General features: G+C 37.1%; 1 protein-coding gene across 1 annotated transcript in view; it reads left to right on the plus strand.

Annotated features, from left to right (window-relative positions):
- The window catches only part of Grin3a (glutamate ionotropic receptor NMDA type subunit 3A), a 173,728-nt gene that overhangs the window by 99,460 nt on the left and 59,203 nt on the right, over positions 1–15,065 (plus strand). The window contains exon 4 of the mRNA XM_047523662.1: positions 12,482–12,627. Coding sequence (XP_047379618.1) covers positions 12,482–12,627 — 146 coding nt within the window. The remainder of the gene's footprint in view (positions 1–12,481; positions 12,628–15,065) is intronic.

Here is a 15,065-nt window from a genome sequence, read left to right on the forward strand (position 1 = left end):
TAGAATCAGCTCATATGTCTGTATAGCAACTTACTCCAACAGCATGAGTTGAAGACCTAGGGAAAATTCTTTCACGTCTCTGAACTTAATTTACTCCGCTCATGTACTGGAGTTATTAACAGAACCCACCTCACAGGAGCATAGCCAGACTGAAATGAGATGATTAATATGAGGGCCAAGCACATAATCAGGATAATAAACAATAGCTCCTGGTATTGACAAATTATTAGGGACTAATTAAATTCCCACCTTTGGCTATTAACTTCATGAGAGAAGACTGAAATCTTTCAAGGAGCCATTTTGCAGATTTTTGTGAGTTTCATAGTAGTTAGGGGAATAGCTGGCAAAGACAAAAACTTTTGTACTGCATACTGTAGTGGTCCAGAACAACAGAGCCACACAATCTGCCCAGCTCTGTTGTCTTCTGACTCCATAAACTTAGGTAAGTTCGCAGCTCTGCACCTCAGGATTTTCATGTATAAATGGGTCTAATCATGGAGCGAACATAATGGGATTGTTGTGAATGTCTTAAAGATTCACATGTATAAAGCACTTCAACAATGCCTGGCACAGGCCAAGCTACATCATCATCACCATTTCTACAGTTTTCATTACTCCATGCTTCATTGTTCAGAGAAAATGGGGTTGGCAACAGTATTGGTGAAATAATTGGACAAGTAAGGGAGAAATGGACCTAACTGCACAAGATGGTCTAACATGAAAAGGGATCTTTTTCCTGATTTTTTAAAATAACAAAATTGTGTTTGTTATGTTCAAATGGTATTTTAAGTGTATACAAATTAGGGAATGAATAAACCTACCTAATTGACATGAATTATCTCATATGGTTATCATTTTATGGTAAGAACACTTAACATCCAATTTTCAGGATTATATCATTAGCTATACTCACCGTCTGTATAGTAAGTCTAACTTATTCCTACTATGTAACTAATTTTTTAATAACTCCTCAATCCACATTCCAACTTCCTCAGAATCTGGTCTACCATTCTACCCTCAACTTTTATGAGATCAATTTTTTTTTAGATTTCAACTATGATTCAGAACATCATGTTTTTATCTTTCTGTGCCTGTCTTATTTCCCTCAGCAATAATGTCCTCCAGATTGATCCATGTTGTTGCAAATTATAGGATTTCTTTTTTTTTTTTTTCCAATTAGTATTGCATTGTGTATATGTATCACATTTGCTTTATCCATTTATCCATATCTTGGCTATTGTGAACAGTGCTGTAACAAATGTGGGAGTATGGATATCTCTTCACCATGCGGATTTTATTTCCTTTGGGTATATACCCTGCTGTGGGATTACTGGATCAGATGGCAGTTCTATTTTTAATTTTTTGAGGAACTTCCATACTACTTTCCCTAATGGTTATATTAATTTACATTCCCACCAAAGTATACAAGGGTTCCCTTTTCTCCACATTTTCCACATTTTTTATTTTTTGTAATTTATATAATAGATATTCTAGCAGGCACAAGGTAAAATCTCATTGTGATATTGATTTTTCCCTCATGGTTTAGTAATGTTGAATATTTTTTTCATGTATCTGTTGTCCAACTGTGTCTGTTTTGAGAAATGTCTATTCTGGCTTTTTGCCCATTTTTAATAGTGTTATTCTTTTCTTGTTACATTCAATTCTTCATATATTTTGGATATTAACCCCTTGTCAGATGTATAGCATGCAAATATTTTCTACTATTCTGTAGGTTGTCTCTCATGCTGTTGATTTTTTCCCCCTTGCCGTGCAAAATTTGGTTTGTTTTTGTTTTTGTTTTGAGTAATTCCATGCATCCATATTTGCTTTTGTTGTCTGTGATTTTAAGGTCATGTTCAAAAAATATGCCAGGACTGATGTCATGGAGAAGAAAACATGTCTCCTCTATTAGTTTCAGAGCTTCAATCTTTTATTCATGTCTTTAATCCACTTCAAGTTGATATTTGTATATGTGGTGTGAGATAAGGATCTTTCTTCTGCATGTGTATACTCAGTTTTCTCAACGCCATTTATCAAAGAGACTATTTTTCCCAATTGTTGGGTTCTCAGAAACTTTGCTAAAAGTTGCTTGGCTATAAACATGCGAATTTATTTCTGGAATCTCTATTTTATTCCATTTGTCCATCTGTCAGTTGAAAAAGGGATTTGAGGGAGATTTTCAAGATGACAATTGGAAGGGGCTCAGTGAAAAGATAGGCTGTTCCAGATGAACAAAATAAGGAGACATTAGGACCAGGGTCAGAGAAAAAGCAAAATAAAATGACCTGCATAAAAGAAAGGAAAGAACCAGACACAAAGAGGTAGAGAGAACATCTGTAGCAGAGTAACATTGATTCCTTTGTAGAAATTCTATAATTCTTTGGTTTTATCTTTAGAGTGTCTAAAGGCAGACACTTCACTTGGATACCATGACAATAGATCCTATTCTTGTATTACAAAAAATAGAGAGATACCAAGGACTTCTAGAAGCTCAGTAAATGCATACTATTGCAGGCTGATGCAGACAATTTCATGGAAGTTGCTAAGTAAATTTAATTCAGATTATTTTTTCTAGAATGAAATGAAGATTGGAAACTTATGGTATATAAATAGTAGATGGAGGAGTGTTGTTGAACCTAGCATACTTTAAAGAACAAAGTATAATTATTTTATCAGTCACAACCATGTGGGGAAGTTACAGATTATATCTGAGCCCAAATAAGGATTTTTCAAGCTCACATTTGCATTATTTTTGTGACCTGGAGCAAGTTCCTTCTTTACTTTTCTCCTTATAGTCTTAAATTTCCTTCTTAGTAGATTAAGAAGTAGGACAGTGTTCAGGCTCTAGAATCAAACTGAGTTCAGAATGCTTCTTTATGCCTACTGACTGAATTCTCTGAGCAAATTGTTTAAACTAAAGCTGTGATTTCTTATATGAAAGATAAACATAACAATACTGCCATCATTGTGTGCTTTAAATCATGTAATCCATACTAAGGTGTTAGCACGTTTGACACATGGTTAAGAACTAAATAAATGGAAATTATTTGAATCATCAATAAAAATAATGAATGGGGTGATGTAGCTCTGCAGTAGTGACCCTGGGTTTACCTACCCACAAAGAAAAATAAGTGGACTGAATAATCTTTAACATCTCCTCTAGCTATTCATCTTTCCACTATCCTGGGCTCCAGACTTTTACAGTATCCCAACTTTAGCATCTCTCTTCTGATTCATTCCATAACCCCCAACCAAAACCCAAGTACAGTTAAAAAAAGAAACATAAGGGAAGCTAATGTATCAAGGGAAATGTGTATGAGAATGTGTATGTGTACGGGGCAGAGGGATGTGTATGTCAGGGAGGAAGGAGCAGGACTCAGTCCTATACCTACTTCAAGGTAGCTAGATATCCAACACAAGTATCTGAACCCCTAAGACACAGTTTGCATGTCTAATCTGAGGTAACTTTGCCAATCCATCTAGCTTACTTTACCATTTATGAATTGAACACAGAAGCCATCAGAATTCTTGTGCCTCGTGAATGGAATAATATGCATGGATGAGTTTTGTAAACAGCACAGTTCAAATGTTGCTGTTGTTGCTGCTGTTGCTAAAACTGTGATAAACATCTTGTTTAAAAACCCAAAGGGTATGGGCTATTAGTCTTATTGCTGTAAGCTGGTTTTAGTCATTTGGATTAAATTGATCATTATGTTTGAGGGATGTATGTCTTATCTATAGTTTCTCAAAAAGAGAAACCTTCCCTGAAGGCAGCTATGTACTAGAGAAATATAATATACTAGAGATAAAATGCACTAGAGATAAGTGAACTAGAGATTAATAGTACAAGTTCTCAGGTTTCTGGATTCATTTCCCCTACTCTGCTATTTTCTGGTTGTGTGGCTTTGAGCAAGTTGCTTAATCACTCCAAGCTCCAGTTCCTCCATCTTTAAAATGGGGATAACGACTGTATGTCCTACAAAGAGCTGTTATGAGGATTAAACAAGGTGATGAATTTTTCTTGGCATAGTGCCTGGAATGGTGGAGGCACCCAATAAGGATTAGCTATTATCATTAAGAAAATAATGGAAGACATAATAAGGAATTAACAAATAATTCCAGCTTTGATGAGATGGCAGGTACACAAAGACAGGGTCAAAAGGATGTGGAATGGAGGCAAGTGCAAAGAAGGAGATGGAATGAATAACTCCACTAACATGAGTAGGTATGACAATGGTCAGTTCTCGTAAACTCAGGTCTATAGAGGTTGCTCCAAAAGCACCTGCCCCCAGGATAGCATTTAAAAATTGTCTATATGTGAAACTATCACTTCACCTTGAAATTTGGTGACCAGAGTTTTCTTTTATTTGCCCTAGAAAGAAGAAAAGGACTCAGTAGTCAGGAAGTACTAGAAGATTGATACACCAGTGCAGATGGAAATGAGTTTTGTCATCATACTAAAGCCTGAATATTGGCTTGCTGAGATTTATCACACCTACCTCTGCTCATTCACCTACAAATGTGGATCTTCCTAAAATAATGTTGGGATTATAGAATGGAGAGGAAAATTAGAAATATGGGAGTTAAGAAGATAGTTAGATCCATATTGTCTATACTGAAGTTCTGTAAACATTTTCTGATTGGGCCAGATAGTAAAAATTTTATGCTACGTAAGTCAGATGGTCTCTTGTGCACCTACTCAGCTCCACTGTTGTAGTATAGGAGCAGACAAAGACAGTATATAAATGAATGGGCAGGACTGTGGTCCAATAAAACTTGTTTTACAAAAACAGGTGGTGGGCTGAATTTGGCCCATGGGCCATACTTTGCTGACCCCTCATCTACATATAGACTTGATGCAATGATTCAAGTTGTCAGAAGGAACATGACTAAAGCACCCATAAACCAAGCTTGTAGTTGAAGAACGTTGTTGACTATAGATGACTGACCTAACACAAAGGATCATTTCCAGACTGAAAATGAAGGGAAAGGCAGTAAACTGCTTAACTTTAGATAGAGAATGCAGCTCCTATAGAAGAAAATAAGAATAACATGGAAAAAAATGGAGCATAAGATGTAATCAGTCTCATATTCTAAGAGCTCAAAAACATCATTTCCAGTCTCATTTATCTGTATTCTAATGTCCAGAGCATGAGTAATAGCCAGGAGGAAGATGTGTCCTTGTTTGCCAGGGATAGTTCTAGTGTGTCTGCTGTCCCTTTGTAATTATCGGCAGTGCCCCCTTTTAAAGAAGTGTCCTTGCTTGCAATATAAATTCTATGACCACAACTATAATAACCAAAATGATTTTGAAATTGTTGCACAAATAGGTACATACTACTTAACGTTTCATCAAAGCTTGAACAATAAGTCTATAAATGCAGAATGTAGGAGTAGATAAGGGGAAGTAAGGGCTTTGAGTCATATGGTCAGATTCAAATTCAATATCAAATTCAATATCTTATCATTTTTTACAGGTTTTAAACAATGTAATAAATTTCCCTGAACATCAGCTTTTCATATGTAACAATAAATAATAAAAGTAGTAATCTTGTAATAGTTAAATGTATTATCATATAATAAATATTCAAGAATACTATTTTTTATTATCATTGTTATTATTATATATTTAAATGGAACAAATTGGTTCAGTGGGGACACAAAGTCACCCTCCATATGTAAAAGATGCACCTCAAGAGGATGATTTTCTTGACACTGGAGACATGCAAACCAATTTAACAGCACCTTCTAGTGATATTATAAAGACTTGCTATTGAAAGTCTGGTCCATGAACCATGGTAGCAACCTCAACTAGGAATTTGTTCATGCAGAATCTCCAACCTAGACATAAAGATATTTTTTAATGTATTTGTATTGTAAACAAATGGGATACATCTTGTTTCTCTGTTTGTACATGAAGTAGAGGCATACCATATGTGTAATCATACATTTACCTAGGGTAATAGTTTTTGATTCATTCTGTTAATTTTTTTCCTTCCCACCCACCCCTCCCACCCCTCTTTTCCCTTTGTACAGTCCCTCCTTCCTCCATTCTTGCCCCCCTCCCATCCCCCATTATGTGTCATCATCCACTTATCAGCAAAATCATTCGTCCTTTGGTTTTTTGAGATTGGCTTATCTCACTTAGCATGATATTCTCCAGTTTCATCCATTTGCCTGCAAATGCCATAATTTTATTATTTTTATGGCTGAGTAATAGTCCATTGTGTGTGTGTGTGTGTGTGTGTGTGTGTGTGTGTGTATATATATATATATATATAATATATATATATATATATATATATATATATATATATATATATATACCACAGTTTTTTTAACCATTCATCTATTGAAGGACATCTAGGTTGGTTCCACAATCTGTCTATTGTGAATTGAGCAGCTATGAACATTGATGTGGCTGTACCTCTGTAGTATGCTGATTTTAAGTCCTTTGGGTATAGGCCAAGGAGTGGGATAGCTGGGTCAAATGGTGGTTCCATTCCAAGTTTTCTGAGGAATCTCCACACTACTTTCCAGAGTGGCTGCACTAATTTGCAACCCCACCAGCAATGTATGAGTGTACCTTTTTCCCCACATCCTCGCCAATACCTATTGTTGCTTGTATTCTTGATAATCGCCATTCTAATTGGAGTGAGATGGAATCTTAGGGTAGTTTTGATTTGCATTTCTCTTATTACTAAAGATGTTGAACATTTTTTCATATATCTGTTGATTGCTTGTAGATCTTCTTCTGTGAAGTGTCTGTTCATTTCCTTAGCCCATTTGTTGATTGGGTTATTTGTATTCTTGGTGTAGACTTTTTTGAATTCTTTATATATTCTGGAAATTAGTGCTCTATTCAAAGTATGAGTGGCAAAGATTTCCTCCCACTCTGTAGGTTCTCTCTTCACATTTCTGATAGTTTCCTTTGCTGAAAGAAAGCTTTTTAGTTTGAATCTATCCCAGTTATTGATTCTTGCTTTTATTTCTTGTGCTTTGGGACTCCTGTTAAGGAAGTCTGATCCTAAGCCAACATGTTGAAGATTTGGACCTACTTTTTCTTCTATAAGATGCAGAGTCTCTGATCTGATTTCAAGGTCCTTGATCCATTTTGAGTTGAAGAAACTCATTGTGGTACACTTTACCTTGCTATGAATGATTCAGACTTTAGTGGATAAAAGTACATAGATGATTTAAAGCCCCCCCAAAACCTGAGACCACTTCATATTATAGTCCATAGGTTTGGAGTGGATAAAATAATATTATGGGAAGGAGCTGATATATCCCATTCTACTGGGCAAGTTAAAACTGACCCTTTCCACCCAATTCCAAAGACTAATGTATGAGGTCCAGTTGCTACATCCCATTTGTGATTTAAGTATCAATCTCATATAGGTATAAACATAGACCGTAAATAAACCCATAGAGCATTGGGATTATTTTTCAACTGAGGCATCATATCTACCTTGGTCATAGTGGCTTCTTTCCTGAGTTCGTTTCCATTTGTTTTGAGCTACTTCCCTGATTTCTGGGAAATGCATGTCTGATTGTTCTCCATGTGCTGTAGGTAGAGTTCAGTATTTATTAATACTGAACAGTTCACATACAAATAGATAGTTTAACCTTAGATATTTCCCCAAGGCTCAAAGAGGTTGATGCAAATATAAACAGAAATGGAAGAGCTGATAAAGTATTCAGCTGAAACTTTAAAAGAATGCTTCTCTCTCTGGGACTTCCTGGTGATGGTTGTTATACAGCTCAAATGCTTTAGCTCTTTGTATACTTTTATCCTCTCTCCTTGATGCAGGCTTTCTGACATCCCTGGCTGTCTGAATTACACACAGGGCAGGCTACACTGGCCCACTGGGTTGCATCAATCGCTTCTTAGATCACTTTTCCAATTCTATTATTCTGTGACTGCTGAGTAGTCCACTGTTATTTTCCGTTAGAACCTCACACAGAGGAATAAAAAAGAATATCTTACTTTGAAAGAATTAAGATAACAATTAAATGGTAAAAAGTAATCTTTAAGGGAAAAGAAAAACAGCATGAGGTCAGAAAAAAGTATGAAATTTGTAATGCATCAAGCCTAAAATAATATCATGTCAATAATGATGATTCACTTATAATTCCCATATGTTCCAAGCATCTCCTATGTGCCAAGCACTGTGTCTTTGCATGATGATGATGATGATGATAGCAGCTAATACTTGCTAAGGACTTATAACCACATGAATGAGCTAGTTGAAATTTGGATCTAGCTAGGAAGGCAGATTTAACAAATAATCCAAATGTTATCGGTGCTATGTGAAACTGAAGGTGCAAAAGGAGAGTGTTTCAGGTGACCTGACTCAAGCTGAAGGTCAATGAATGCTTCCTTGAGGAAATGGCATGTAACTAGACAAAGGAGAAGTAGCAATAGGTAAATAGATCATCCCAGACAGAGTCAAGGCTATGTAAAGAACTCTGATCAAGCAAGAAGTATGTGTTGGAAAAACTGAGAAAACTGACATAAGATGAGGGTAAGGGGCAAGAATGGGGAAATGAGACTAGAAAGAAGGAAGGAAAAGAATCATGCTAAACCTTAGAGACCAGGTGAGAAGTTTGGATTTTATCCCAAAGTTGATGGGGAACCATTGATGATGATCAGATTTGAGTTCAAGTGACTGAGGAAGTTGGAGAGAAAGAACGGGAATGTGTGGAAGGCAGAGAGGATGACTCAGACTACAGAAGTTGTAGTGTTGGTAAAACATCTCCAAGTAAGAGTGAGGTCCCCATCCAGCTAACAGAATGCATAATAGGAGAGATCCTATTCATTCATGCTTTAGGGATCTTTCCACTCTCAAGACCTCAAAATCACTGCCTCCACAGAGTCACATAAGGCCAATGTGAAAGCTGATGAGCAAATAGCAGCCAAAAGTTATGGAAAGGATAAAATACAAAGGGCCAGTCCTGAATTGAAATTCTGAGCCTGGATCTATGGGTTCCTACTTCCTTCCACATGCCTGGGAAAGAAAGGGTATCCTGAAGAATTCTGCAGAGTAAATAAGGCCCAGAAAGGCAGAGTATGCCTAGAACTGTTCATAAGCCATAAAAGTATTGCCACAGCATAAGATGAGGAAATAGACTCCAGGAAGAGATTCTTTCACAGACAAAAGTATGTTATGTAATGGTCCTACGTTCTTTGAACTTAAAGAAAGGGCTTAAGTAGTAGGCCAGGCCATTAGCACTTTTTGTACTAAATGGACGTCAAAGCTGTCATCTCCCTGTGTTCAAAGAAGAGGTATGAATTCACCCATCATCAAGCATTCCATTGATCAACTACTTGATGAAAGCCATTGGGAATACTATAATGAGTTTAAATAGAACTCTTGTTTACAGAGTTCCAGTCCAGTGAAGAAGTTAGGCATCTAAACATTAATGAAATGTTAACACAACTAAACTGAAAACTGCATCTGTATGTATACTAGGAGGACTTATGAAAGGGGGTTCTGATCTATACAATAAGTTACTGAACTGAAAGTAGAAGAATGAATACCAGTTAAACGGATGAAGAAAGGTGGGATAATTGTAATACAATTAATTAACTTGACAAACAGTTACAGAGTACCTGCCTGGAAACAATCACAATAGGGAACCATGGTACACAAGTGCATGAAACTTGGTCTGCAAGTCAGGGAAAGTCTCAAAGGCTAAATCTTGTTGATCTCTATGAAAATTTGGTCATTAGCTACCCAAACCTCAGTGTCTTAATCTGAAAAAGAAAATAACATCTATTGCAGGATTATTATGAAGATTATAAATGTTTGAAACCCTTAACTCACTGTCTGGAACATAAGTAGAAGATTTTGCAAGGACCAAACCAAGGGGGTCAGTATGACATATGTCAGAAGCAGTGTTCTACCGTGGTCAAAAGCTGAATGTCTTTGATCAGACTGTCTGGGTTCAAATTTCAGGTGTGACATTTACTAGCTCTGTGACATTGGACAAATGTCAAACTTTCTAATATTCAGTTTCTTCATCTGTGAGAGGAATAGAGTGAAAATACCTAGGTCACAGGTTTTTCAGGTGGATCAGAAGAAATGATTCATGGAAATGTAAAGGTTTGCTTAAATAAACACTTAGAGTGCGTAGTTTGTTAAGTACAAAGTGCTATATCAATACAGATAAATAAGCAGTCAATCACTTTCATTGTTATCACTCTGTGGAGTAGGGTGAAACCAGATATGTCCAAAGACTTTGCACAGAAGACCTTGATGTAGGTTTTAGAAAATGAATAGATGCTGTACGGAGAAACTACTGATGAATTTGCTTTGCTTAACCTATCGGGCAGTGATTTGCTACTGTGAGAATTGCTAAGGGGTTGAGGTCTCAATGAGAATATTAAGAAAAGGCTGATGAGTTCCCTCTAATAACCATCTTCACTTTGGTTACTGCCATGAATGGGGAGGCAAGATGATGGAGTGGATAACAAACAGGGCTTTGAAATCAGACACACTTTGGTTCTGATCCAATCCCTACTACTTCCAGCTACATGAACTTACACCAGTTATTTCACTTCTCTGAGCTTCAGAGTATACTGCTCTTCAAAAGGAAGTGGTAATAGTATCCTCCCATGAGGCAGCCATGAGGATTAAACAGAATAATGCATGTGAAGTGCTGAGTACCATGTTTGGCACATGAGAAGTACTTAGTAAATGTTAACTGTTGTTATTGTTTTTGCCTCATTAAGGTTACACTGGCATAAAATGTTAGAATTTGTTCAGTGTATAAAGTAATTAGATTAAACACAAGGGTATACAATATTACCTACTCCACAATGGAGTATCCAAAGAAATATCATGAACAACCAGGGGATCAATTCCTATATGGCAGTGATTGCAAGAAGTTTTTCTACTTATAAACATGATGCATGTTTCTGAAGACAACATATAACTTAAAAAGGTAAACCTATTATTTCACCACCAATGATACAGCCATTGCTAATATCTTTATATATTTTCTTCCAAGGTGCGTCTGTGTGTGTGTGTGTGTGTGTGCGTGCGTGCACGCGCGTGCATGCTTATATGTGATACTTATGGGAATCACAGTACTTAAATAAACATGCACATATTTAATTTTTGTCATGCTGTATAAAACCTTTTTTACATTTGTCATAGGAGCATCTGCCATATTTTATTAAGCATATTTCACAAACTTGTTTTATAGATTGCATTCATTCTGTAAGGATGAGCCATCCATTTTATTTAATTATGATCATATTGCTAGACCATAATTAAAATAAATGTGTCAGAATTACATCATCTTTGAATATAAGGTATTGAGTTCTCTATCTTTTGCATGGGAGGTTGTAAACAAAAAAAAACTAATTTTTTTGAAGAATGCTGTATTATCTCCTTCCATAGAAGAAAATTACAAGCACATATTTACATAAGATAGTGCCTAAAATTTCAGATTTCTAAAGTTCATGAAACCCATCAATGGACCCATGGTCCCCAAGGCTTACTGTCAGAACCAATGATATATAATACATCAATATGAAACAGAACAAAAAGTTCAAAGACTTTCCTGTAACAATGGCAGAGGAGTGTAGCCCTAAAATACTGTTAACTCCGGGATATTCCATTGCTTTCAAAATATGGCCCAATTTCAGTTTGTTCTTGAATTTTAAATAGTCTTGAGTTTTAGATTCCATATTAAGGCTTCTTCCCAAATTTCACTGAGTAACGTTTCACGTGACATATCTTTTCTATCCTAGTGATGGGAAAGTCTCAGCAGGGCTCCCAGCGTACTGTCCATCCTCACCATGCAGTCTTGCATCCTGGAAAACCCTGACATTACTGAGTCTACTACTGCCGTCCCTCACCTCCACGGATCCCAACTTTCTTTCGCGCCATTCTTTCTGAGGAAATAGCATGACTCAGCATTGAATAATACAGTTATATAAAGGAACAAGAGCATTTCATAATAACATCAAAAATAAATTCAACACACTTAATGTAATATAACAAATACATATGAAAGGGATATGTTCAAAGCATTGAGTCAGGTATATTGTAATCTTGTGATACAAGGTTTTAACTTGAACTTTGTGTGGCTCTAAGGGGACTGTAATCTTCAATTTATTATCTTAATTATATACTTTAAAAATAATTCAGAATATGAAGCTGATTCTACATGCCAAGTTGTATAGCTTCTAAAGAATTCTAATGGGTTCTCAATATAAAGCAAAAAAAATTGTTTTGTAGTTTGAATTTCTTGTTCCCATCTGTTTGCTTCTGAAGACAGAACAATTAATGATGTGAAAACTGGGATATGAAAGAGGATGTACCTATATCTGCACACTTTTATTACGTGTTTGTGCCTCTGTGTTTGAAAAGTTCTGAATTATCCCTGGGTTCTAAGTAATGTTAAAAAATGAAAAATTTGAAAACAATTCTAAAAGTAACATGTTAAAGCCGTTTCTTTTCTCCCTCAGCTGCACCATCCTTCCCAAGGCTTTCGGTTTGGAACTGTCCGGGAGAGCAGTGCTGAAGATTATGTGAGGCAAAGCTTCCCAGAGATGCATGAGTATATGAGAAGGTACAATGTTCCAGCCACGCCAGATGGAGTGCAGTACCTCAAGTGAGTGTCAACCTCTTGGATCCTAAAAGTTCTCACTGAAAGAGATATCATTTAGCTACTTATGCTATTTTTTGTTTTGTTTTGTTTTTTTAAGGACAAACATTTCCACTGTGTTCTGTGGTATCATACTGTGTGGGATCCAGGAGGCAGTATGGCAGTATGGTATAGTGTGTATTTAATTATGTGACCTATATTACTAGTTACCTGCATAGTCTCAAGTTGGCAGTAGCTTTGCTCCAAGAGCCAGTGGAGTCATTAGTGCAGCAGATGGTGGGAGAAACAAAAGCTGGCTTGATATCACTTGAGAAAACAATGGTGCTGAAATGATCAAACACACAGGGAATGTGGCCAGAGGATAAAGTGTCCCAAAGCAACCCTTTCCTTCACAGTGAATCTCTAAGCCCCTGGAATGCTTACTCTTGCCATGAGGAAATGGAATTTATCTTAGGGATTTCCTGTAGAAAAGAAAAAAAGATAGAAGGCAGTGCTTCCCATGTCTGCATCCTTTTCATCAGTATTTATGAAAAGTAATCAAAGGCAATCACATTGCCATGGCAGGTCATCAGAGCCTGTAATTCGGTGAACTGAATGCAGAGGAGGACCATGCAGTTCTGGGTCTGCTTGTCTAGTCTGCCTGGGAAAGTGAATGCATGGCTCCTGATAAGCACCACTGCCTGAGGTGAGCAGTCCTCTCCCTCCCACTTGGCATCAGGGCAATAGCAGACATCCAGCCCTTCAATCCCTATTATTGTGTAGCACTGGGAAACTGGTTTCTTTATGGTCAGCAGCAGTAATCATCTCCCCAATGGACAACAAGTCCTGCCACCTCAAGTTCTTAGAGGAAATAAAAGATTTCATGCAACATAAGGGCTTTGTGTTTCTTAAGACTTCTAGTAATAGGCCCCTTAAACAATTTTATGGACTTTTAATGAGAGCTTGGAGAGGAAGCCATGCACTCTTAAATTTGCAAAGTATATATGATGCTTAAGTACTATGAAACGGTACTTTTAATTTTGCAAAAACATCGAAACATTAGAGTCCTTCTCTGGCACAGAGTTTTGAGCTCCATTGCCTCCCAGATCCTTTTCTGTATTCTTTCCTTCAGGCAAATGCTCAGTTGAGAGAGAGAATGAGATGTCAGGGAAATAGCAATGGGCTCCCAGCTAGATAGCAGCTAGCAACCTGGGCTCTGCTGGCAGTGTGACAAACATGAGATGAACCACTGCTGGGGTTCCCAGCAGTTCCTCTCCACTCCGTGCATTCATTTATTCCAGTGACTTTACTTGAGAAGGCTCTCATGCCCAGCGTTGGCCCCACCTTAGCCTGGAGAGAAGCAATCATTAGAAAAGTAGTCACAGACAAAGAAGACCTGAAAAAAGTAAGTGTTCCATGGTAATACAGCTAAAAAGTGGCAGAATCAAGACTACAGCCAAATCTTTGTAATCCAATCACTGCTTCAAGCTAGTAATCATAGGCTTGGAGATCATAATGAAAGGGCAAGTCCTTGATCAAAGAATAGTCCATGTTCCAGAAACATTTGTGTTCCAGTTAGTATCTGGGAACTAGTTGGACATGCAAAATGTCAGGCCCCATCCCAAACCTACTATCTGAATCTGCATTGCAACAAGTTCCTCAGGTGAGTCAGATTGAAGTGAAAGAGAAATACAGGCAGAGTTTATCATTAATGCCATCTCACTGCTCTCTCAACCTTCTTTCTCTACTTTTGATCTGATCACTACTGATGCTCTTAGACATTACTCAAAGCAACTGCAGTCCTCATGTTATCCTGTGCCTCTATCATCCCAGAGCTCTTACAGGGAACAACACCCAAAGTCACCTGTACTCGACAGGTTCCTGTGTCCTTCCCCTCTCCCATCTAAATTCCTCTGGCCTTACACCAACTCTTTCAGGACCCTGCTCCCTCAAGTGACAATTTCACAATAAATGAATCCCTATTAAAATGCTCACTTCTTTTAGTGTATTAATGTATGACTTGTGGACCATGTAATAGTATTTTTAAATGCTCAAAAAAAAAATCATGATTCTATAATGGGAGAATCAACTGGAGAACCTGCCAGCTACCATGGTGATTCAGTCCAGAAGTTATAATACCTGGATCACCCCTGGCCACTGCTTCACCAGTGACTCATGGTCCCAGGGGAGTCTGTGAGCTGATTGCTTCTAGTCTTTCTATGCAATAGAAATCTCTTATAGCCAACTGCACCATTTCAGTCCAAAATCAAGTTTAGTTGTGTAAGAATATGGATGGATCTGAGAGGTGCTTTCATTTTGGTTAAAGCTAAACATCAGCCTTGTTATAACTTAAATCTGATACCTCTGGAAACAATACATTTTTAATTTTTTAAATTTCACTTAATGGAAGAATAAGAAAAATAAGCAATGGTAATTGGCACCAAAAAGAAAAGTTAAACTGTTTA

This window comes from Sciurus carolinensis, chromosome 14 (assembly GCF_902686445.1).
Source record: "Sciurus carolinensis chromosome 14, mSciCar1.2, whole genome shotgun sequence".
Classification (NCBI taxonomy): domain Eukaryota; kingdom Metazoa; phylum Chordata; class Mammalia; order Rodentia; family Sciuridae; genus Sciurus; species Sciurus carolinensis.